The following is a 26,509-nucleotide window of genomic DNA, read 5'->3' as shown; positions in this document are numbered from 1 at the left end:
AAGGACTTTGGGGGAGGGTATTAATTAACAGAATCATAATAGGAAGCAAATTGAGAACACAAAACAAGCTTTCAAAATGGCACACTGACCACAAACACTTATGCTGCATAAAAATGCTGACCCACAAAATGGACAGCCCCAAGTCACTCCAACTCCAGGGCCATGAAATTATTTGTGCATTTCCAGACTGTGGTTGAAAATAGATTAGATGTATAGGTCCAGAATGCTGTTACATACTGAACAGCAATCTGGACCTATCCACTCAAAGCCCATACAATAATCATCCCTCTACAGTCACATGCACATGCAATCCTAATAGTATAGTAATTTTTCAATAAAAGGTACAGTGGCGCCTCGCTTAACAATGTAAACTGGTTAAAAAAAACACATCGCTATAGAAAAACATTGTTAAGCGAAACACCATTTCCCATAGGAATGCATTTTTGGTGAATTTAAGTGAAAATCCCCATAGGAAACATCGCTAAGCGATACAATGTTTCCCCCATTGAAAATCATTGAAGCCGACTGTCCGTTCAATGCTTTTCAATGGGGGAAAAAATTCACCAAAAATTAACGAAGACTCAGAACAAAGCCAAATTAAGTTTGCAAAGGTTTCACAAGGTGGACTAACTATTCCAAGCATTTAAAATAGATTTCAAAAATTTTAAGACACTTTGAAATGAGCAAAAACGGACATCGTTAAGTGAAAATCCCCCATAGAGAACATCGTTAAACGATGCGGAAAATTCCTCAAAGAAACGCATCGCAAAGCGAATACATCGTTAAACGAAGCAATCGCTAAGCGAGGCACCACTGTATTAAAACTAGGTTGACTGAAAGAACAAAGAAAAATATTCTAGAACGCAAGTTAAAATCAAAGTTTCTTTGACCTAATACCTAATGGCTGATGAAATGGTGCAGGGAGAGATACGCTGACTGCTGACCTCAGTCTGAGCCCTCTTTAGTGTCTTAGTAGCTGCAGTGTGCAAGAAAAATTTCGTGCTTTAGCGGGGAGTTCAGTTGTTATCCTCTTCTCCTTTGGTGCCAGCAATTCAGTCTACTGCATTACTTTCAATTTCCCACTTCCATAACTCAAATTGCTGACCACCTTTTAAACTCTATGAATACCAAAGTAGGATATGAAGGTCCCACCCTGCAACTGATTCCTTGCTCTGCTCAACAGTCACTGCAAAATCATAAAAATAACTTGATTCAGAACGAGGATCCTGTACTCATCCCTCCAAGGATCCTGTCCACATCCTTGGGCTGCATAAATTGGAATTAATCCCTGAACACAGGGAAAGCAGGTGCCAAAGTTACAGCCATGGATCCAAGCAGTTTTGTTTGCAAATAATTTATTGCACAAATTTTTCATTGTAGGTTGTTGCATACTCCATATGAGCTTCAGTCTTGCAAAGAGTACCACTGAAGTACTGGATGCCATCAATCCTAGGATGTGAAGGGTATCGTGCGCAGTCAAAGCTGCATATGGTGTGAACTTGAGGGCTGCCGCCTGGATTTTGCGAATTTGCTGAGACGGCAGAAAAGCTCTCATGCAAACTGAGTCCAATGTTGCTCCTATGTAGGAGACGGTCTGGGATGGTATCAGGCTGGACTTTTTCTTGTTGATTTTTAACCTGAATCTCTTTAGGGTGTAGTGGGTGAAGTCTGTGGCGGATACTGCCTCGTGGTAGGATTTCGCCACTAGAAGCCAGTCGTCTATGTAGGGAAAAACTTTTATCCCCTTGGTACGAAGGTAAGCCATAACCAGTGCCATGCATTTTGTGAATGTCCTGGGGGCCATGGAGAGCCCGAATGGGAGAGCGGTGAATTGGAAGGTGTCCTGGTGGAACCGGAACTGGAAGAATTTTTGGTGAGACAGGTGGATGGAGATGTGGAAGTAGGCGTCCTATAAATCTATGGTGACGAACCAGTTTCCCTGAGACAAAAGAGGGAGAATGGAGTCAAGAGTCAGCATATGGAATTTTTTGTATAAGATGTATTGGTTAAGGTCTCTGAGGTCCATGATGGGCCTTATGCCGCCATCTTTCTTGGGGACTGCAAAGTAGCACGAGAAGAAACCCTCGCTGGAGTCAGAGGGTGGTACTCTGGTTATGGCCTCTTTGGATAGGAGTGCTTAGATTTCCAAATGCAATGGCATGGAAAAGGGAGTTGTTCTGACTGAGTTTGGTTGTGGGGTCTTTGAAAATTCAATCAGATAGCCCCTTTCAATGATATTGAGGACCCACTTGTCGGTAGTGATGGTTTGCTATTCTCGGAGGAATGGGAACAGTCTGGTAGTACATAAGGGATTAAGAGAAATGCTTACCCCTGTGCTGAGTCTTGTGAAAAGACTGCTTGGGGCTGCAAAAGCATTGCTGCTTGAACAGCAGAGGGATGGACTGTTGGGTCTGATAAGTCCAGTCCTGCTGTTGTTTACTGTACCAAAAGGACTGGTACTGAGTGGAAGATTGGTATTGAGGCTTTTTGTATGCCTGCTTCTGGTTCCTATATGGCTGGTATGGTACATAAGACTTCGCTGTCTTCCTCATTTTATGGATATTCTCCATGATTTCATCAGTCTTGGAGTTAAACAGTCCAATCCCATCGAAGGGTAGGTCCTCAATTTTTGTTTTGGTGTCGTCGAGGATATTGGCGGTTCTGAGCCATGCATGGCGTCTGACAGCTATCGCCGTTAGCATAGATTTAGATGCGCTGTCTGCCGTGTGTTTTGCAGCAAACCTCCGCTGTCTGGTCAGGATATTAGCCTCTTCATAAACGTTGAGGGCTTCCATTTTAGAAGGATCAGGTAAAGTTTGTAGCATTGGAATTATCTTGTCGCAAAGGTGCTTTTGATGTAGCGCGGGAGGAGCTACTGTATGATGCCACGGCAGTTGAGGCATGGAAGTGCCTGGAAACTCCGGCGGGTAGACATAGCCTTGGTATGGATACAGTTGGTACGGAGTGTAGCAAGGGTGGCCAAATGGCGGACCCTGTGGATGTGACAAACCCAGACCTACTGGGATATGCCACACGTTAACTAAGCTGCCACCAACCATTCCCTGTAAGAAGTCACACAGACCAGGGATGGATTTTTAACCAATAAAAGAATAAGGTTTATTTAAAACAACACACAGGGAAAATAAAATGATCAGGTGAATAAGATATAGTAACGTGGCTTAGTCTCATTCATACATGCATACAGTTTGGTTCACACAGAACCCTTAACTTGAAGCACAGACCCTGAACCTATCAGTTCTGGCTAACCATACAGACACCTGAACCTATCAGGTTGGTACTGACACACAGTAGTACCCTGTCTGACACACAGACTCCCACACCAGCTTCTTCTTCCCAGCTGCTGCTTCTTCACATCCCAGCGTCTGCTAACTTCTCCACACACGCATCACATATATATACAGTACAGCCCCTCCTCCTGATGTCCCGCCTTCCATTCCCCATAGGATGGAACTTTCCCTCCAAACCCATGACAGACAGGTAACATCAGTGCTGTATGTAACAGGTACCCATCTCCTGTATCTCAAGGCTGGTACAGAATGGTATGTTTGCGTTTTTCCGTACTTTTCCTAGGAGTGTCGTGGACAGACTCCTGTTCAGAAAGAGACTTGGTATCAGCCCGCCCTGAGTATCGAGGACTAGAAGAGGCAACGGCCCAGCTGGCGACTGGCACAGCCTCGAATCGGCCTGAGTTCAGAGACATGCACATAGTATACTGAGCCATCTGGGCTAAAGGAATGTACTCCTCAGTATCAGAAAGTCCAATTCCTTCCCTCGAAGACTCCTTGATCAGTATCGAAAGAGCTGCAGGAAGAACCGTAGGCAGTTTAGCTGACTACTTCAGCTTTTTGGACTTATTGTTGGTTTTCCTTTTTGCAGGAAGGAAAACTCAAGAAGACGCCTTGGCTTTAGGCGGTTTTGAGGCTTCCTTAGGCTTCACAGGAATGGAAATGGTAAGAGACGACTGCTCAGCAGAAGTCTGTTTAGAGGCTTCTGAACGCAGAGGGGTTGGTGCAGGGAGGGAGGAGCCTTCCATGGCAGGAAGAAGAGTCATTTCATAGAGAAAAGATCAAAGCCGTTGGCGTCTGAGTTTAATGGCTTGCTTGGAAAAACCTTTACAAGCAATGCAGGTTTGGTCGAGGTGTGATTCTCCCAGACAAAACAAGCACTTATCGTGGCTGTCTGAAAGAAGAATTTTGCGGGAACAGACGACGCACTGCTTGAAGCCCCAAGGGACCATAAAACAAAAAAACAAAAACAAAAAAAGAGGGAATCCGTCAAAAACGGGGGGGGGGGGAACGACGGCAAACAAAAAATAAGGAAGGTTCTGTCGATGGATCAGCAATAAAACAACAATAACAGAAAAAAGGATAAGAATAAAAAGGGCTAGCTAAGCTAGAATACTTAAGTATTGATGCTCTGCTCTTTCTAACGTCCTAACGGTACGGTGGAAAAAGAGGAACTGAAAGGAAGATGGAGGAGGCAGAGCCTATATACCCTCAAGGGGAGCTAACTGACTCTTTTTTCTGTAGCTCTAGAATCTTCCAAACGTCCTGCGCAGGCGTAGGATTAACCCATTTGTGTGCATTCACAGAGACCACTACAAAGAACCAGTATGCTCTCTTCTTTCCACACTTTTTTTCCTCCTTTATTTTCCCTTGAAAGTTGGTAGTTTGGCAAGGGTCTGTTGCTGATATATTTGTAGAATGATATGGATGTTATATTGCATTGGTTTATACTGTCTTTATTCCCTTGGACTTTTCTTCTAATTGTTAAACCCAAACTCTGTTGTGACAAAGCCTGTTTTTACAAACAGCTTCTAATCTTTATCTGAAGGACCACCTAGTTCCACATCAACCTGCCTCAAGATGAGGTGATGTATTTAGGCACTAGGTGTCTGAGTGACAAATGGAGAGGGTTTTTTTTCCATTATGACATTTCATGCAGTATTCTTCCAAAACGTTTACCTGGTCTCCATTCTAATGATTTTTCAGTGTTACCAAATACCTTGTTATTCACTCAAGACCTTCTAAACAGCACTTAAACTGCCAGACTTTTTAAGTAGTGCTTAAACAGGTTTTAATTGTATTGTTGAAATAAAATAAATTAATAAATTCTCAGGGCTGTGTTGTTTTTAAACTGTTCTTCAAACAGTTTGTTCATGCTTAATTTTGCTTCAATTATGTTTAAAAATATAAATTAGAATTTTAAAATATAACACTTTTCAATCTAAGGTCTAAGGTCTACTTCACCAGGGTCAAACCAAAAAATTGTATATTTACTATATAAGCATGCTCTTCTATCAGATTATAAAAGAAATATAGGGTATGTGTGTTATTTTTCATTCCTGGGTATTATCCTAGATAATACCAAAGAAACTCCTATAAATCAGTATGCTATATTTCACTCTATTTGCCCTCAAATGTTCATTACCCAAATGGCCACTCCAAAAAACAACTATCTTGTCTGTCTAATGTGATAAAACAGTTATGTCTTTAATTTTATCTATGCTCAACCCTACCAACATACAATGCAATCCAGAGTCAAATATACACCAACTCTACAGAGTTTTGAATGGGCAGTAACATCTTGTGTTGGCACAACTGCCCTTGTAACCAGCACAATCCCTGTGAGGTGGTTGATATCAGATACAGTACAGTGGTGCCTCACACAACGATGTTAATTGGTTCCAAAAAAATCAACGTTGTGTGAAACATCGTTCTGTGAAACACCATTTCTCATAGGAATGCATTGAAAACTGGTTAATCCGTTCCAATTGGAACGGATTGCCATCGCTGAGTGAAAATCCCCATAGGAAACATCGCTGTGTGAAACAATGTTTCCTTCATTGCAACGTATTGAAGCCGACTCAGTACATTCCAATGGCTTTGCGAACTCCTTTTTCGCTCCTGTAAAAGTGTCTTACAATGTTTGGAAGCTGTTTTAAATGATTGCAGTGGTTAGTCCACCTCCTGAAACCTACGCAAACTGATTTTGGTGTTGTTCTGACACTTCGTTAATTTATGATGATTTTTTGAATTTTCTCCATTGGAAGCCATTGGATGGTCTGCCTAATGGTTTCCAATGGAAAAAACAAAAAATCATCATAAATTAACGAAGTGTCAGAACAACACCAAAATCAGTTTGTATAGGTTTCAGGAGGTGGACTAACCATTGCAATCATTTAAAACAGCTTCCAAACATTGTAAGACACTTTTACAGGAGCAAAAAGGGAGATCGTTGTGTGAAAATCCCCCATAGGAAACATCGCTGTGTGAGGCAGCAAATTTGACAGAAAAAGGCATCGTTGTGTGAATTCATCATTGTGCGAGGCACTCATTGTGCGAGGCACCACTGTATATAGGTACAAATGGATCTACCAGTACAACTGTTGTGACAGCTGGCAAAAAAGTCAAAAGGGGGGGGGAGGAAATGGGAAGGAAGCTGAGTTATACCAGATCCAAAACCCTTTCAGCTCAGACTCACAGTCACTATGCTGGCACAAACCAAGACCAGGAGCAGGCAAGTCCTAACTAATTTCCAACAATACTAAATTGAGATGGGAATGGAGTCAACAGTCTCAACTGGCTTAGCAACTGCTCAGCAAGACTTCAGCAATCTTGGATAGTTAGGATTGAGCCCATATTTAGATATTTTGCTATGTGATAACTACTCAGATATATTTCTTTCCTTATAGCAACAATTATATGCATCAACAAAATTATGTACAACAGTTCCAAATTATGATGTGTAGTCTATTACCAGCTTGCATACCCTTCATTTATGAATCTAGTACTAGTTACAGCAAAAAAAAAAAAAGGAACTATATGAAGATAGCTGGATTCCTTCTGCTCACACTTAAAGACACAGTGAATTAGGTACACACATAAATCTAGCTCTTAATCAATGAATGGCTGTAGGATTTATCTATTAAAAACACAAATGAAGAAATTAAGGCCTCTAATGATTATGTTCATTGCAGCTTTCTTGGTGTGTGGAATATCTGAACAAGAAAAATCAGGCAACTGGCTGGTAAAATTACAGAAGTAAGATACTAACAGAAAAAAGATCTGACACTTAAAAATTATGACTAAAACATTGCAAATTACGGTCCTGTAGTAGAGATTTACCAAACACATTTGCATTTTATCTACAGTATTTTAAACGAACAGCTCAGCTTTCTAATACTGTATATCCCAGACTGTTCATTTAATTCACACAGATGTCTTTCTCCCTACATTGTAAGGTACACACAAAAGTTTACTAGGGTAGGAGGAGATTTTATTTCCATGAGATTCTCAAGAAGACCCTGTAGCATCTTCATAGACAACAGGCTTCAAATATATCTGTCTTTGTTTACTAAAATGGCACTAAACATAACTTTTCAGCATATCAGCTGTCAATAGTAACATTAAAATTAAAATTGTTAGCTAATAGGACACTTCATATTCTGGCTGGTAATAGCATTTTCAGTTGTTAGATTTACAACCATATGCTATTTCTGAAGACCTCCAATATGGTCTACAATTTTCCATGTTAAAGTATTCTGTAAGTAACAAAACAGAATAAAATGATGACTGCTGCACAGTGTTTTTTTAGGATAGAAAAGGTATCCGGCTGGTTACCCCTTAAGGGCAACATCACTCAGTGACCAAGTTCAGATTGTGACCTTATTCATTTTTCTTTAATCAAGCATTACAGATATTTTTTCAACATCCCAGAGACAAATGTAAGAAGAAAGTTTCGTATTTACTTCAAGGGAAGGTATGCTTTGATTAACAGCTTAAACAACAACTTTACTGAAGTTTAGATACTTTTAAATAAAAGATACAGTAGTATGTGGATCATACAAGTGGCCTATTTTCAGTTATCTGATTTAACTATTTCTCTTGTAATATAATCTATTCATCTCAAGCTGTTTTACCTCAGCCAAAGACAGCCCTTAGAGCTGTTGCTCAGAGTTATTCCTTAAAGGTGAGTAATAAGACCCTGCCCTTAGGCTTAACAGTCTTAAAATATACAACAGAAACTGATAATGTAAATGAGAAAACAGCAAATTCAGGAACCATTTCTCACAGCTAGAGTAAAAAAAAAAAAAACATCTGGAATTGAAGCCATTCAAGCATGGGAATAGCCAAAGGCCTGTCTCTTGTCAGAGGAGAAAATAGCCACTGAACCACAGGCAACAGGAAAATCTATGATTGAATGCCTCTTTACTATTAACTTGGAAGTTACAGGGAAGCATCAAACTATTCCTCTGCTTTGGCTCCTCTTGACATTTCATGATTACATGTTATTCAGTTAGCAGGCAAACTAAAGATACTACCTTTTGGGAGAATGAAGAATTGACAAAACCAGTAAGAGAGTGATTACATGGTTGGCACATACATATGGCTGATTTAATTGTTTAGAAATAAAGCCCTACAGAAGCATCAAAATTGGAATAATGCTCACTTACACATACTTTGACCCATACCCTAAAAGCCTGGTTTTGTCATCTTTTACACATAAAAGATGACAAGTATGAAGATGGAGAGCACTATCTGTGTGGGCAAACTGCCCCAGATTAGAACCTGATTTTCCAGGTTCCCAACTCACATGCAGATTCTCCATAGACATCAGAGACTCTGTTCATATCCATCACTTTTTACATATAGGTAGGCAGTAAAAGTGATTATGGGGGTGAGGGAGATGGATAAAGAGTTCCCCTCTGCTTGAGTACTCTGATTTTGAGTTTGGCTCAAGTCTTTGAATGTATTTATGCAGCTGGAGGACTCTGCTCGGTTACAGAACTATCACAAGCAAAACAAAATAGTCATGCTTTAGTCAAACATTTACTGAAGTTATCAATATAGAACAGTTTAACTGAAAACTCTTCAAAGACAATTACAATCTTCACAATGTATGACCTACCTGAAGGACAGGCACTTTTTGTGGTGTGTTCTGTGGTGACTGGTGAAGCTGTGCCCAAGGCTGATGGTGAGGATGTGGTGGTGGTGAAGACTGATGATGAATGCCCGGATGAGGCTGCATGGGAGGACATGTTGGCATTTGCTGCTGAAAAGATGACTGGCTGGGATGTTGTTGACCAGATATTAATCGTTCTTGTATTGCTTGTGGATCAGCAAGACCAACACCTGGACAGCCATTTGGCCTCATGTGACCACCCAACTCCCGTGGTGCTGAAGACATACCCATGAATGGTCGATTCTGTTGTATATTCCGAGGGCCCATACTCCTCTGTCCAATTCCCATGGTACCAGGTGGCTGGTGAGACGGCTGAGGATGGGGCATATTTGGATAACTGCCAACTTCCATTGGTATTCCAGCACTACCAGGCCTAACTTGTGGAGGCGGGGTACCTGCTGGATTACTCATTGCTTTCAAAGGTGACATGGGAGGTGGAGAAGCATAGGTTCCCTGAGGCTGTGAAGGGTGCATAGTTTGTGTGTTCATTTGGTTAAGTGTGCCACTAGGGTGAAGGGGCTGCTGGTGCATTAGTCCCTGACTGCTGTTGGATGGAAATCCTACGGCATTCGGATACCTTGGTACAGACTGATTCATTGGAGTGTTATTTGTAAGGCCTAAATTCTGATTCATCCCTGTATTGTTTACTAATCCCTGATTTAGGTTACTGTAAGGATAACGAGAATACTGCCCTGAGTTGTTTATCGTAGGTGAAGGTACTGTCTGGCCCCGAGAACTAAAATTAAGTGTTTGTGTCCTAACAGCACCTTGCTGAGGAGGGTTAGGGGAGAATCTGGGACTGTGGGCTACCGATTCTCCATGAAGAGCAGTGGGGGGGTGATGGTGAAATTGCTGCACTGAGTGACGTAAAGAAGGCCCCATGCTTGGATTCTGCTGGGGCACATGAGACATGTGGCCAGCTCCTGAGGAGGCAATGAAAGGATTTCCCTGATTAAGACCTTCCTGGCTTTGAGAAAACTGGTTTATCCTTTGCTGTTGTGGTTGACCATGCTGCTGCATTGAAAAATCACCATGAGCCATATAATTTCCCATTGACTGCATATGCTGTGCATGTCCCTGTCCAGGTGGTCCTGACGGTGTTGTTGGTGGTGGCTGAGCAGGCGGAGGTTGCTGCTGCTGGTATGGTGCTCTTATCTGGTCTGGCACTTGAACTGCTCTTGGCCCCCACATGGAACTACCATCAACAAAGGGTTGTCCATGCCTTTCATTCTGCATTCCAGGATAGACTCCCATTTGACCTCCAGTACCAGCCCCATGAGGAACTGGAGGATTGTGGTACTGTGAGTGAGGAGATGCTATACCATTTCCAGGGGCATTACTCATCATTCTGGTGGGTTGATCCATCAGGTGCATTTTCTGTTGTTCATACTGATTATAGTGATCAAAGTGGGTCAATTTTGCTTGATTTTGATTGGCCGGAGGATGATGAAGAGGTGACTGCAATGATGCAAATCCTTGATCTATAGGCATTTGTTGCCCCATAGGGTTTACTGGGTTTTCAGGGTATCCACACTCACCCAGTCCCTCCAGTCCTTCACTGAAAATATTCCCATCTTCTCCAAACAAACTCATCATTCCTGGATCTGCCATCTTTGTTCCAGCATGCAGCGTCTCAGAGCTACAACTAGTACAGTAGTCCGTGATTCACCTCACTGAGGTGTTTGTTTTCAAAGCCTTTAATTCTCAACTAATCACCTTCATGTCATTCCATATCTCCTTAATTCTTTTGGACCTCAGAGTGTCAGGCAAATTCTTGTTACCTGTCCTAAAAAGAAAAAAAAGGAAAGTGGGAAATTAGGTTGGAAATAAAACTGCAAGTTGCATTTAAACATCTGAGATCTTTCTGCTATGCTAAACAGAAACCTTTTTTTAAAAAAACTGTGTTTTAATATTTCATATTATAAACAACTCATAGGCAGCTTTATTTTGATAAGAAACTAGAAAGCCAGGAAACAGTAACCTTAAATTAATCCATTCACTATACTTCCTTGTGCCCCATTCCTGAAAGGAACAGAACAAAAGAACACAACAGGCAGCTGAAGCAGCTGCCACAGCAGGCAGTCAAATGCATGAATATAGCCAAACAGCCCATCTGCTGAATTACAACACTGAAAATATTCTAGTTACCAACAGCATGCCCTTAACCTTATTCCCTTGAGCAAAGCAATCAGATGAGTGAGCAAACAGTAGCAAAGGCTACAAATCAGATATGTCACTGATATTCCCAGTTATTAAAAGTTGCTTCCAATTTTCACAAAATCTATTGCACACTTTAATGCTATTAACTAAAATGTAAGATGTTTGCTATTCACTGAAGATGCAAACTGAATACTGACTTCTGTAATACAGTACTAAAGTGTAATAACATATGCATACTGCTTTCAACTGTTCAAGACACTTCACATCCATTACATGCATTATCACATGCATATTACTTGGAACTCTGTAAAAGTAAGCCAGTATTATTATCTCTCATATTTCAGACAGGACTGTGGTTGAGCATAGTTTGCCCAAGGCCATGATAGGGGAGAGATTCAAAATTCGGCCTTCCTATTTCACTTCTCAGATTTTTAGCTAGCTTAGAAGAAAAAATTGCTGGGAGAACTGTTCCATGTTATTTGGTTAAAGAGAATAATGAAGTTCATAGAAAACTGAAATAAATACATATGTTAAATATGCTTTTAAAACAGACCAAGGAAGGAGACATTCAGCAATCGCAAACAAGGCTATTTTGCAAATGCTTTTTAATGCAAACCATCATTTCTTAGTATTCTGGTGAAAGTGGGCCAATCATTAGAAAGCAATGTAGTTTTATTTAGAGCAAATAATCCAGTGTTATTTTTAGAAAGCATCAGTTTTGTAGTAACATATGCTAAATATGATTTCATCACAATTTGTGTTCCAGTGTGGTGTAATGGATAGAGTGCTGAACTAGAATTCAAGAGACCTGGGTTCAGGTGGGACTTGATTTGCTGTAAAACATTATTTTAATTGGAAAAAAAATTACTATTCAAATTTTAAAATGAGTTTAAAAATATTTTTTTAAAAATCAATCTGTTTAAAATCAATCAGATTTTTCAAAAAAATTGATTTTTATCCACACTGCTTGGATTCAAATCTCCACTGGGTGACTATTATGATCACCCTAGCTCTGAAGTGACTTAGTGGCAACTTAGTTAGGCATCCTTCAGTCTCGAAAGACTATGGTGACGTGCTCTGTATGGAGGACTTGGAACAGCGTCTAGTGTGGCTAAAGAGGCCAATTCGAGAGTGACAATCTCTTCCACACTGAAGACAAATCCAATCTGTCCCCTGTCCAGCTCCCTGGTTTTGCTGCTTTTGTGACTTCCTCTTTGCCTCAGCCTGCTGGACAAGGGTCTCTTCAAATTGGGAGAGGCCGTGATGCACTGCCTGCCTCCAGGCTGAACGGTCAGATGTGAGGGTTGGCATCACAACAAACATAACATGAAACTGATGCATAAAAGATTTATGTGAGCCTCTATTTCTATTATACCAGTGGACCCTTGACTTACAGACGGCTTGACTTACAGACTTTTTGAGTTACAGACTTCTCTGGCCGCAAAATTTAGGTTTGACTTGCAGCCTGAGAATTGACTTACAGACCAGAAAAAAACCCAAAATGGAACAAAAACGGCCTGTTACGGGATTAATTGGTTTTCAATGCACTGTAGGTCAATGGAGACTTGACCTACAGACTTTTTGACTTGAGAACCGCCTTCCAATATGGATTAAGTTCTCAAGTCAAGCCCCCACTGTAAATGCTCCTCACTTACAAACACATTTTTTAAAAAGCCGCCAAATACTGTCTAGGTTGGAACTGATACTTCCAATATCAAGGTTTGCTGTCAAGGTTTCTATGAAGCATTATCTCCTGTGAAATCCAGTCTCCAGTATGAAGTGATTACTAAGATGTTTATTTACTATTGCAGTAGTGGGTAATTCTAAGAAAGTTATCAGGATGTGCTGAAGAATCACTTACAAACATTCTTACATGATGTCCTTGCAATGTTGTGCGATTTCCCCCCGCCCTTTTCCCGACCTGCAGTTTAATAACCTAGTGATAATAAAAGCAGGTCATTATTTCTGAGGTTCACTCTTCTTTTTGCAATAGGGAGATAATATTAGCACACCCTACTGGATTGGCCAGCCACTTCATCGGGGGCGTAGGATGATGAGTCTCCCTGCTCAGCTGCTGAGTGGCCAGCCAAGCAGGAGGGCAGGGCAGCCCCAGCTGGGATACTGCTGCAATTGGTGCACTGTTCACAACGCTGACGATGTGGGCCACATGACGAACAGTAACTGGACTGGTGAGTTTTGGGAGTAGGCATTAATCTGGCCAACCACCTGTGCTCCCCCAGGAGACGAATATCCCATGTCTAATGTAGAGCAACAGAATGTTCAAGGTTCAGAGCTGGACTCAAATCTAACAGTAATGCACAGCACAAGAAATAAACTTCTAAAATAACTCTTTTCCCTTTCCCTCAATCGTACTCAGCTCACAAAGCCTCTGAGCATTATGGAGACTCCCCTGTTCAGATCTGCAATGGCCCAGAAAAGAATGTTCCTAATGACGTGCCTATTCCTGATGCCATTTATACAAAAACAATGCCTAACAGTTATAACACTATTAAAAAGACAATTAAAATAATGTATGTGAAGCATTTGTGCTATCTGTTAAAGGTTTATGAAATCTGCTGCCACACTGTCTCTTAAAAAAACAAATTCAGGGAAAATAGAACATTGAAAAACTTGTTACATATGACAGTCAAATGAAACCTTCACAGGAAAATTAAGAGCAGGGATAACTTTTACCTTCCTAAGGAATCTGAGACCTTTCAATTACTTTTGACATGCATCTTTCCTGAAAAGATAACCTGGAATATGTTTCCTCTTTAGTCTCTTGAACACTTAAATCTCAAGCAGATAAATTAAGAGAACCAAATAGATCCAACCCATCAAGAAACCTTATTAATTTGACAAAGGAACCAATCAGCAGACCACCTCCTTGAGAAAAGCTTGCAGATTTTTTTGTAGGAAAGCAAGTTGGACAAGTTGGACCTTGTGACTCTGAGAGGGAAGACAGTTACAGAATATCATCTACATTTGATGCTATATGTGGCAAACCTATGGACAACCTTCTCTAGTAGTCATGGCTGATACTGAAAAGTAAAGGTAAGAAGATATGCTGCAAAGCATCTCTTTCCAATAGCCCACCAGATTGAAAGGACAGTAACAACACTATTCCTGGTACAATCTGATAACACAACAAACAAAATTAGACAATAAATGGCCCAGAATCCAATTAATATGTACACCAGCTTAAGTCAGATGGTATAAGGAGCAGCAGCAACATGCTGCTATGAATAAATCAAAGCTTGTATTTTTGGTAGTCATTCACCCAATGCACAATAAGTAATGCATACCTTGACTTAGTGGCAATTGGCCACTGCAGTTTACACCATTTGACTTATGCTGGTGTACGTACATTAAGTGACAGGATCCAGCTAATATGCATCCATATCAAATATACACTATTTGCCCCTGGAATCCTTCCATCTATTTTATTTCATACATGTTTGGCTTATATATTTTTAAAAATCTTGCTGCCACTTTCTGTGTGAATAAAAGCCTCTCTCTGGATCTGCATATATCAATATTGTAGTCTGTCTCTCTACTTCTACCTATCTCCAAAAGCAATCCCTGCAGCTGAACACTGCATACAATTCAAAATGCAGGGTTAATCTTGTGCTTTATTAAGACAGACTAAAGCATTGTTCAATAATACCGTTACAGTGGGGTCTCTACTTAAGAACGTCTCTACTTAAGAACAATCCAACTTAAGAACAGCTCCATTTGCTAAATTTTGCTTCTACTTGAGAACAGAAATCCAAGATAAGAACAGGGAAAAAAACCTTTCCTGCTCTTTTTTTAACCTTAGGTCATCTTAGGTTAAAAAAAAATTCTCCCCCTAGTGGTAGAGTACGTATTAACCAGCTTTGCATTAGTTCCTATGGGAACTAATGCTTCAATGTACGAAAGCACCTCTACATAACAAAAAAACAGCCAGAACGGATTAATTGGTTTTCAGTCCATTCCTATGGGAAATTTTGCTTCAACTTAAGAATGTTTCAACTTAAGAACACCATTCCAAAACGGATTAAGTTCTTAAGTAGAGGTTCCACTGTAGTTTCTATGGACGGAAAAGAGCAGATACGGATTAAATGGTTTTCAATGCATTCCTATGGGAAATGCAGATTCAACATAAGAACTTTTCAACTTGAGAACCACCTTCCAATACGGATTAAGTTCTTAAGTAGAGACCCCACTGTACTCAGAAAGACATGAAGACCAATACATCTGGAGGCTACCATGTTGCAGAATGATGCCTTCCATAGCAATGAAAAGCAGCACAAACTACAAGTCTAAATATGTCCTAGAAAAGAACATATTTATGAGCAAAATATAAAGATTTTAATGCTTTTTTAAAAAAGTAGCTTAATCTCAATATAGTTCTTTTGCTGATAAACATTTGTAAATTTTAATATAAATGGAATAGTTATTTTGACATCAAAATTATTTTATATAACAGCAACTCTTTAATTACTTATTTATTTAAAAGTAGCTAAACTTCAAATAAAGTTGTTTTGCTGCAAATATTTACAATAAATGATCCCAATTTCTATGTTGAGAGTTTCAAAATTTAAAATTACACTATCTTAGTGAAGATCTGTCATAATATTTATCTTTGTGCTTATATGTTTACATTCTGTAACAACTGGCTAACTTAAAGAGTAGCCTACATTAATGCTTCTTGAGAGGAAAGCGATGACAATCCTAGACAGCATCTTAAAAAGCAGAGACATCACCTTGCTGACAAAAGTCCACATAGTCAAAGCTATGGTTTTTCCAGTAGTAATGTACAGAAGTAATTGCTGTACCATAAAGAAGGTTGACCACCAAAGAATGGATGCTTTTGAATTGTGGTGCTGGAGGAGACTCTTGAGATTCCCCTGGACTGCAAGGAGAACAAACCTAAGCATTCTGAAGGATATCAACCCTGAGTGCTCACTGGAAGGACAGATCCTCAAGCTGAGGCTCCAATAGTTTGGCCATCTCATGAGAAGAGAAGACTCCGTGGAAAAGACCCTGATGTTGGGAAAGTGTGAAGGCAAGAGGAGAAGGGGACGACAGAGGACGAAATGGATGGACAGTGTCATTGAAGCTACCAACATGAATTTGACCAAACTCCGGGAGGCAGTGGAAGACAGGAGCGCCTGGCGTGCTCTAGTCCATGGGGTCACGAAGAGTTGGACATGACTTAACGACTAAACAGCAAAGCCTACATTAAACTGAATCTGCCTACTTTGCAATTCCAAAACAATTTTGCAGAGCCAAAGGGCATTAATGCAGACATTCCATAAAGGAAATTTACTTTCCTACTTCTAAGATTTTTTAAAAAAACTCTCACTGATTTCCTTTTTGTAAAACAAGCATTTGGCAAAAAGAAAACAAAACGAAATGAAATTAAAATTAAAAGAAAAGGGAGGAATCCCATTAGGTAGTGAGAGAACGGGGATTCCTCCATTTTATTTTAATTTTAATTTCATTTTCTTTTGTTTTCTTTTTGCCAAATGCTTGTTTTACAAAAGGAAATCAGTGAGAAGACCCCCTTAATGGATTGCTACCTTGTCGTGGCAAAGGGGCTTGAGTAACTCAGAAGCTACGGGCTATGCTGTGCAGGGACACCCAAGACGGACAGGACATAGTGGAGAGTTCCGACTAAAAGCGATCCACCTGGAGCAGGAACTGGGAGGCCACTCCAGTATCTCTGCTAAGAACGCCCCATGATCAGAAACAAAAGGATAAAAGATATGACGCTGGAAGATAGGCCCCTCAGGTCGGAAGGTGTCCAACATGCTACTGAGGAAGAGCAGAGGACAAATACAAGTAGCTCCAGAGCTAATGAAGTGGTTGGGCCAAAGCCGAAAGGACGCTCAGCTGTGGACGTGCGTGGACGTGAAAGGAAAGTCCAATGCTGCGAAGAAAAATACTGCATAGGAACCTGGAATGTAAGATCTATGAACCTTGGGAAGCTGGAGGTGGTCAAACAGGAGATGGCAAGAATAATCATCGACATCCTGGGCATCAGTGAACTGAAATGGACAGGAACGGGCGAATTCAGCTCAGATGATTATCATATCTACTACTGTGGGCAAGAATCCCGTAGAAGGAATGGAGTAGCCCTCATAGTCAACAAAAGAGTGGGAAAAGCTGTAATGGGATACAATCTCAAAAATGATAGAATGATGTCAATACGAATCCAAGGCAGACTTTCAACATCACAAGAATCCAAGTTTATGCACCAACCAGCATTGCTGAGGACACTGAAATTGAACAATTTTATGAAGATTTACAACACCTTCTAGAACTGACACCAAAGAAAGATGTTCTTCTCAATCTAGGGGACTGGAATGCTAAAGTAGGGAGCCAAAAGATAAAAGGAACAACAGGGAAGTTTGGCCTTGGAGGTCAGAACGAAGCAGGGCAAAGGCTAATAGAGTTTTGTCAAGAGAACAAGCTGGTCATCACAAACACACTTTTCCAACAACACAAGAGGCGACTCTATACATGGAAATCACCAGATGGGCAATATCAAAATCAGATTGATTATATTCTCTGCAGCCAAAGATGGAGAAGCTCTATACAGTCAGCAAAAACAAGACCTGGAGCTGACTGCGGCTCTGATCATCAGCTTCTCATAGCAAAATTCAAGCTTAGACTGAAAAGAGTAGGAAAAACCACTGGCCACTCAGGTATAATCTAAACCAAATCCCTTATGAATACACAGTGGAAGTAATGAACAGATTTAAGGAACTAGATTTGGTGGACAGAGTGCCTGAAGAACTTTGGATAGAGGCTCGTAACATTGTCCAGGAGGCAGCAACAAAAACCATCCCAAAGAAAAGGAAATGCAAGAAAGCAAAGTGGCTGTCCAATGAGGCTTTACAAATAGCAGAGAGGAGAAGGAAAGCAAAATGCAAGGGAGACAGGGAAAGTTACAGAAAATTGAATGCAGACTTCCAAAGAATAACAAGGAGAGACAAGAGGGCCTTCTTAAATGAACAATGCAAAGAAATAGAGGAAAATAACAGAAAAGGAAAAACCAGAGATCTGTTCAGGAAAATTGGAGATATTAGAGAAACATGTTGTGCAAAGATGAACATGATAAAAGACAAAAATGGGAGGGATCTAACAGAAGCAGAAGACATCAAGAAGAGGTGGCAAGAATACACAGAGGAATTATATCAGAAAGATTTGGATATCCCGTACAACCCAGACAATGTAGTTGCTGACCTAGAGCCAGACATCTTGGAGAGTGAAGTCAAGTGGGCCTTAGAAAGCCTGGCTAACAATAAGGCCAGTGGAGGTGATGACATTCCAGTTGAACTATTTAAAATCTTAAAAGAAGATGCTGTTAAGGTGCTACATTCAATATGCCAGCAAGTTTGGAAAACACAACAGTGGCCAGAGGATTGGAAAAGATCAGTCTACATCCCAATCCCAAAGAAAGGCAGTGCCAAAGAATGCTCCAACTACCGTACAATTGCACTCATTTCACAAGCTAGCAAGGTTATGCTCAAAATCCTACAAGGTAGTCTTCAGCAGTATGTGGACCGAGAACTCCCAGAAGTACAAGCTGGATTCCGAAGAGGCAGAGGAACTCGAGACCAAATTGCTAACATGCGCTGGATTATGGAGAAAGCCAGAGAGTTCCAGAAAAATATCTACTTCTGCTTCATTGACTATGCAAAAGCCTTTGACTGTGTGGACCACGGCAAACTGTGGCAAGTTCTTAAAGAAATGGGAGTGCCAGACCACCTTATCTGTCTCCTGAGAAACCTATATGTGGGACAGGAAGCAACAGTTAGAACTGGTCATGGAACAACTGATTGGTTCAAAATTGGGAAAGGAGTACGACAAGGCTGTATATTGTCCCCCGGCTTATTTAACTTATATGCAGAATACATCATGCGGAAGGCTGGACTGGATGAAACCCAAGCCGGAATTAAGATTGCCGGAAGAAATATCAACAACCTCCGATATGCAGATGATACCACTCTGATGGCAGAAAGTGAGGAGGAATTAAAGAACCTTGTAATGAGAGTGAAAGAGGAGAGTGCAAAAAACGGTCTGAAACTCAACATCAAAAAAACTAAGATCATGGCCACTGGTCCCATCACCTCCTGGGAAATAGAAGGGGAAGATATGGAGGCAGTGACAGATTTTACTTTCTTGGGCTCCATGATCACTGCAGATGGAGACAGCAGCCACGAAATTAAAAGACACCTGCTTCTGGGGAGGAAAGCGATGACAAACCTTGACAGCATCTTGAAAAGCAGAGACATCACATTGCCAACAAAAGTCCGAATAGTCAAAGCTATGGTTTTTCCTGTTGTGATGTCTGGAAGTGAGAGCTGGACCATAAAGAAAGCTGACCGCCGAAGAATTGATGCCTTTGAATTGTGGTGCTGGAGGAGGCTCTTGAGAATCCCCTGGACTGCAAGGAGAACAAACCTATCAATTCTAAAGGAAATCAAACCTGAGTGCTCACTGGAAGGACAGATCCTGAAGCTGAGGCTCCAGTACTTTGGCCATCTGATGAGAAGAGAAGACTCCTTGGAAAAGACCTTGATGTTAGGAAAGTGTGACGGCAAGAGGAGAAGGGGACGACCGAGGATGAGATGGCTGGACAGTGTCTGCGAAGCAACCAACATGAATTTGACACAACTCCGGGCGGCCGTGGAAGATAGGAGGGCCTGGCGTGCTGTGGTCCATGGGGTCACGAAGAGTCGGACACGACTAAACGACTAAACACACACACACAGTGAGAAGACATCCATTTCCACTTTTTTTGTTGTTGTTTTTATCATTTAATGTTGGAGGTTAATAAAACGCTAAAATCATAAAAAAGCAATAGTTTCCATGTTTGCATCTCATGTATACTTGGAATATAATTCCTAGAAGCTCTGGACAACATAAGCAACAGCAAGGGCTGCTCAGAGCGCCAGTTCAAGAACATCTGGAACACCAAACTTAGCAACCATTGTTTTATATTGAGCTTCTTTTTTAAACCTTTTTAACTTTCACATAGCCATCATTAACACAATGCCACAGATGTTATAATAGAAGATATAGCAAGTGAGTGAGTGAGCAAGTGGGTGAATGAAGAAAGTCTCAGGTCACAGCAACCAATCTTTCATATTACACCCAGCACATCCACAGGACCATTACCCACCTGAAAACTACTAGGTACTAGTCTCCTATGGATAATGTGGTTTGAGAATTGCTGTCTTTTGCTACCCTGGAGCACTTCATATGATGCGGCATAACTTAAGTTATGCCACTTTCCTAACCTATCTTCCATAGTTAATGGTTTGGTGCTTATCTGGCTTCTTGGTCAGCACTCCTTGACTAAAGAGGGCAATTTGGACACTTTTCCTTCTTATGAAGCATAGTAATGCAGGGAGAGAGAAAAGAGCATAACTCTTTATTTCTCACTTTTCTGCCTCCCACCTGGCCCCGAGAAGCACTTTTATAACTGTCTAGATTTGTTTGGAAGGAAAGGAATGAAGAGAAGCCAGAAACATAGCAATACAATAACTAGCCGAGAACAATATAAAGTAATAGGTTTTATAAGTTCCTATGCAGATAGGAATTGCTGTCTGCTAAGGTCCAGAAGTAATGGACTACTCTCCTATACAGTGGTGCATCGCATAGCGATCACTCCATATAGCGACAAAATCGCTTAGTGACACTGTTTTGCGATCGCAAAAGCGGTTTCTTTGCGATGGTTCATATGGGGAAATTTTGCTTTGCGATGATCACAAGGAAGCGATCATCGCATAGCCCCCATTTTCGGCCAGCTGATCGGCAGTTTCAAAATGGCCACTGGGTAAAGAAAAATGGCCGACGGCTGTTTTCAGGCACGGATTCCTTGCTTTAGAGGCACCAAAAATGGCGGTGCTATGGAGGATCTTTGCTTAAAGATGAGTTTTAAGCCCATAGGAACACATTAATCACGTTAAAATCCATTTCTATGGGCTTTTTATTTTCGCTTAGCAATGTTATCGCTTAGCAGTGATTTTTTCTGCACGAATTAACATCACTAAGCAAGGCACCACTGTATTTACAAAGGAGGAGGGTTAGTGTATTTTGAATCCCAAGACTAAAATTCTTTGCTATTATAACACTACCTACACATCAAAACTATCAGGAATTGTTTTTAAAATCTTTAGCTGGAGTAATGAGCATCCAGAATACAGTGGTGCCCCGCTTGACGATTATCCCACTCCACGGCGAAAACACTTCACAATGAGGTTTTTGCGATCGCTATTACAATCGCAAAACGACAATTCAATGAGGAAAATCTGTTTTACGATGATCGGTTCCCTGCTTCGGGAACCGATTCCTCGCATTACGACAATCAAAAACAGCTGATTGTTGGGTTTCAGAATGGCCACCCGCTGTTTTCCAGACCTATTTCCGGAAGATAGCAACTGAAAATGGCTTCCCCTATGGAGGATCTTCGCTGGACGATGAGGTATTTCACCCATTGGAACACATTAAACCAGTTTTCAATGCATTTCAATGGGTTTTTTTCTTTTGCTTGATGACGATATCGCTTAACAGCGATTTTAAAAGAACGGATTATCGTCGTCAAGCGGGGCACCACGGTGCATCTGTTCAAATCTGCGATGCTTGTGAATTTGAAGTATTTCTCAAAAAAAATTGAGCAGCAACATAAACCTAACTTTGCATCTACTTTAATCTACTGATCAAATCAATAAGCAACAAATTGATTAGAACAAAATAAATGAGAGGGAAAATCTACACTGCTAACAACAGACATCAGACATCAGATTCTTCTGGAAACTACACTGTCCTGTAAAACTGATACTAAATCAGAGGACAATTGAAGAGGCAGGACCAACTGTCAATCACTGAGATAAACAAAGAAAATACCACGCATTACCTAACCACTCGCATTACAGGAAATGGGTTTTGTACATTTGCTGAATTTGCCATTCATTAACTAAGTCATCGAAGCAACCAACATGAATTAGACACAACTACGGGAGGCAGTGGAAGATAGGAGGGCCTGGCGTTCTCTGGTCCATGAGGTCACGAAGAGTCAGACATGACTAAACAACAACGACGAACGAAGTCATCTGATAAATTCCTACTTCTTTTACTTTTTAAGAAAAATATATGAAAACAAACTCATTACACACTGTGGACTGGCATTGCTCCCTGCCCCCATCATGCCATGGAGGGCCCTTGCTTAAACAACCTTGCCCTGCACATATTACAAACATGTTTCTTCTGCTGCTGCTGCTTTTTTAGCCTAGTAGAATTACAGCTGAAAATAATTTCTCTGCTCTCTTTGAGAGAGCCCCACATGTGTGTTTGGGAGGGAAACACATCCATCAAGAATAAACTTGGGCACAAAGACAAGCTGAGTGTCACAGGATACAAAAGGGCAGAGGTCACAACAGTAAGCTGGAGGCTTTGCACTGGGCTGTGGCTGCTAACGCATAGCTGCTTCATTCAATTTTGGCATGCAAAACAGAAGCAATAGGCATAACTCACATTCAGCATATTCCACTACAGAATAAACACTAAACTTGACAAATCCTTCAATATTAGAATTTCAAGAGTATGGTTAAATTACCCTAATCTTTGTTCTTCACAAAATGTATTATATACAATCAATAATTTTGCATGCTACAAAGTCCTAAATAATATTTCTTATTGAAGAATGATTACAGAACTGTCCTCTGGGTTCAACAGGGGGATGTATGTACAATGTCTTCCTTGTTTAGTGACTGAAATTAAGACATTTCAGTTCAGCTCAGTTTATTTACATCTTTTGAAGTTTAGCCCTGTTAATTAATACATATGCTTCCTCCTACACTAGAAAATAACTATGTGCATTTATATGTAAGTCACATATACCAGTAAATGTAAGAGAACTGTTTAAACTTGTTCATTTTGGAGCACCTCAATACTGCTTTTCAACAAAAGGTTTATACTCAGTTTTATATTGCATTGGTCTGCAGTCAAAATGCTTCTGAAATAAATGTCAAACTTTACTGTGTAACTGAGAATGAAAATGACAGTACAGTACCAGGCAGTCTGAAGACTGTCTCCCAATCCACTCTCTAAACGCTGGGAGGAGTGAGGAAGCAGACAGGCACTCTTTTCACTGGCCAACAGTTAACTGAAAGTTCAAATTTTGCACTTTCCCTGCCTCCCACGTGGTTTTTTTCAGTTCTTAACTCAAATCTAAGTATGTAAGTCAAGTCAATATTTTCCTATGAGAGTGGTTCTTAAGTCAAAATGTTCTTAACTCAAGCCGTTCTTAAGTCAAGACCCCACTGTACACACACACACTCAGAAGCAAAAGGAGGCGGTCCCAAGACTCCTCCGATGCACACTCTCTAACTGCTAGGGCGAAAGAGCTACAAAGAAGCAGCCTCGTTGCCACCTACAGTTAGAAGTTTGAATTTCCCACCTTTTTTCCCTGCCCTTTTTTGTTCATAAGTGGAAGCTCCGGTCACAAGTAGAAGCAAAATTTTGTATTCTTTGGGCAGAGAGAAGGAATTTAGCCACCGATTCGGTGGTTATCTTGTATAACTTAATAAATATTTTGTATGCCAAATCAGAGTCCTACCTGGGAAGACATTAGCTCAGTGGTTTATGCATCTAGCTGTGGAGGCAGAGAGTAGGAGTTTGATTCCTACTGTACCTCCTTGCAACTACAGCCTTTCTATTACTCTTAGGATGGACAAGAAGACTATCTGGGCCCCAGTGTCCTTGAGTATCCTTCCCAGAGCTTCAAAGTCTTATATGATTTCTTCCTATCTCCTCTTGGCTGTGTTATCTGTTCCTACGTGGATGAGAACCCCTTGCTGTAAGAGGAAGGCATGAAGCTCACTATATGGGACATGTATACTGGACAGAGAGAAGAGGGCAGAAGCTGCCACCAAAAAGTATGTAGTTCTGTATGAACATGCACTGCGTAAGTTTTTCTGTGAGCCTGGCTTCACCAAAAAACATGACAAAGAACTAGCTGTTATACTGCATCTTTCAAAGAATTCATTCAAAAGGTATGAGTAACTATCATGCTCAAAATACTGCCTACTTTATTTCACATTATCAGTTTAAGTATCATCTTTTCTGCTACAAAAGCAAAGCAAAGCAGAAACTGTAACAGACTAATACCACAACTCTGCCCTAGAATGAGAGAGAGAGGAAAAAATACTCAAAGTTGAGTGTTTTATGTGGAAAATGGAAGGAATGGGTCTATAACCACAAATAATTATAACTATTAATAATCTACACCATCTGTTACTTTGGGAGCTTTTTTTCCTTAAGATCATGAAAAGAGCAAAAATGATAGAAATGAACCACTTGATCCTATTTAGTTATACCGTTGTATAGGGAAAATTATGTAAGCACGCCATTCAGCAGGTTCTCCTTTGTGCACTTGCTCTTCTACTAGCTACAAAATCAGGTGTGTGATAAATCACATGACCAACCATGTGAAGGGAAGCTTACAGAAGTGGGGAAAAACACTTCATGAAAGCGCTCCCACACAGATTTTTTTCCAACTGGATTTTGATTTATCTTTCAAAAATCCCAGCATACATCACTAGTAATGGAGAAACTAAATCACACTTAGCCATTATTTGAACCTTGCAAAGACAATGTATGTTTCAATAGACTCCTGCTCAAAAGATGTGCTCACAAGACTCCTGCTCACATTTTCACATTTTTTTATCAACTTTGTATGGGCAGACCTCTGCTCATGTGATAAAAAGATCTCCTCTTCACATTATTTTTACTTTTTGTACTCCTGTCATCCTCCTCTTCCATTCTGCAAGTAACCTTTGGTTCCTAGAATGGAAGAATGACAACTATAAATAAAATGAAATAAATAACAAACTACAGTGGTGCCTCACTCAATGAGTGCCTCGGTTAACGATGAATCTGTATAGCGACACATTTTTTGCGATCGCAAAAGTGATCGCATAACGATGTTTCTAACGGTAAAAAATCACTTTGTGATGATCGGTAAGCTGTTTCGCTTACCGATTTTCGCATAGCGATGTTTTAAAAACAGCTTATCGGCTGTTCCAAAATGGCCGCCGGAAAAAAATGGCCACCCGCTGTGTTTTCACGCTGATTCCTCGCATACTGGGCAGCAAAAATGGCGGCCGTATGGAGGATTTTCGCTTAAAGGTGAGTTTTAAGCCCATAGGAACGCATTAAACGGGGTTTAATGCATTCCTATGGGCTTTTTCTATTTGCATAGCGACGAATCCGGATAGCGACAATTTTTCTGGAACGGATTATCGTCACTATGCGGGGCACCACTGTACTATGTTGTTTTGGAATGACTCCCTAAAGGAAGCCAGAGGCTTGAGTTTGCAAGGGGTGAGCAGGGCTGTTGCTGCTGTTATGTACCATCAAATCACTTCTGACCTATGGTGATTTCCAAAATATCCTGTCTGTCTACAACAGCGCTGCTCAGCTCTTGTAAACTCAAGTCTGTGGCTTTCTTTAGGGAGTCAGTCTACCTCATATTTGAGGAGTCTACCTCCTCTTTTCCTGCTTCCTTCCACGTTTCCCAACATTACCGTCTTTTCCAGAAAATCCTGCCTTCTCATAATGAGCCTAAAGTAGGTCAGCCTCAGTTTCAACATTTTTGCCTTGGGAGACATGCTCCTTCATAGGGTCACCAAAAGTCTGAGACACCTTGATGGTGCATAACAACAACAACAACAACAACAACAACAACAACAACAACAACAACAACAACAACAACAACAACAACAACAACAACAACAACAACAACAAAGTATTTCAAGGAGATTCTGGGTGTCAGATAATATCTAATCCATCAATTTAAAAGGAGTTGGTAGTAGTGATAAAATAATTTCAAATGAATTGATATATCTAGGGCCTGATGAGCTACATCTTACGGGCACTGAACAAATGTGCAGATGCATTCTCAGAGCCACTGTCTAATCTCCAAGAATTCTTGGAGAACAGGCGAAATCTCTGAACACTGAAGGAAAGAAAATGTTGTTTCCCCTCTTCAAAAAAGGAAAAGAAACAGAAAAGTACTCAACAGTCTGACGCTAATACTGGGAAAGGTTCTCAAACAGGTAATTAGAAAGCTGATTAGTAAGTATTTATAAAAGAATGCTGTGATTACTGAGAGTAGGTAATCACGTTTCTGAAATAACAAGTCATGCCAGATTAATCTTCTCTCATTCTTTATTTTGTAGAAGTTACAAGCCTAGTAGATGAGGAGCATATGGTGAATGCAGTGTGTCCTGATTTCAGCATGGCTTTCCACTAGATTCTACATGACATTACTGTGGACAAGCTAATATATATCATCATAGGCATC

At 40.6% G+C, this 26,509-nt stretch overlaps 1 protein-coding gene across 11 annotated transcripts in view; it reads right to left on the bottom strand.

Annotated features, from left to right (window-relative positions):
- The window catches only part of CHD7 (chromodomain helicase DNA binding protein 7), a 195,854-nt gene that overhangs the window by 125,407 nt on the left and 43,938 nt on the right, over positions 1-26,509 (bottom strand). For all 11 annotated transcript variants that reach the window (XM_072998969.2, XM_078393767.1, XM_072998966.2 and 8 more), the window contains one exon: positions 8,932-10,771. In XM_072998969.2, coding sequence (XP_072855070.2) covers positions 8,932-10,596 — 1,665 coding nt within the window. In that variant the 5' untranslated portion in view covers positions 10,597-10,771. The remainder of the gene's footprint in view (positions 1-8,931; positions 10,772-26,509) is intronic.

Source organism: Pogona vitticeps, chromosome 4 (assembly GCF_051106095.1).
Source record: "Pogona vitticeps strain Pit_001003342236 chromosome 4, PviZW2.1, whole genome shotgun sequence".
NCBI classification, from domain to species: Eukaryota; Metazoa; Chordata; class Lepidosauria; order Squamata; family Agamidae; genus Pogona; species Pogona vitticeps.
This window is presented reverse-complemented; position numbering and strand designations above follow the sequence as displayed.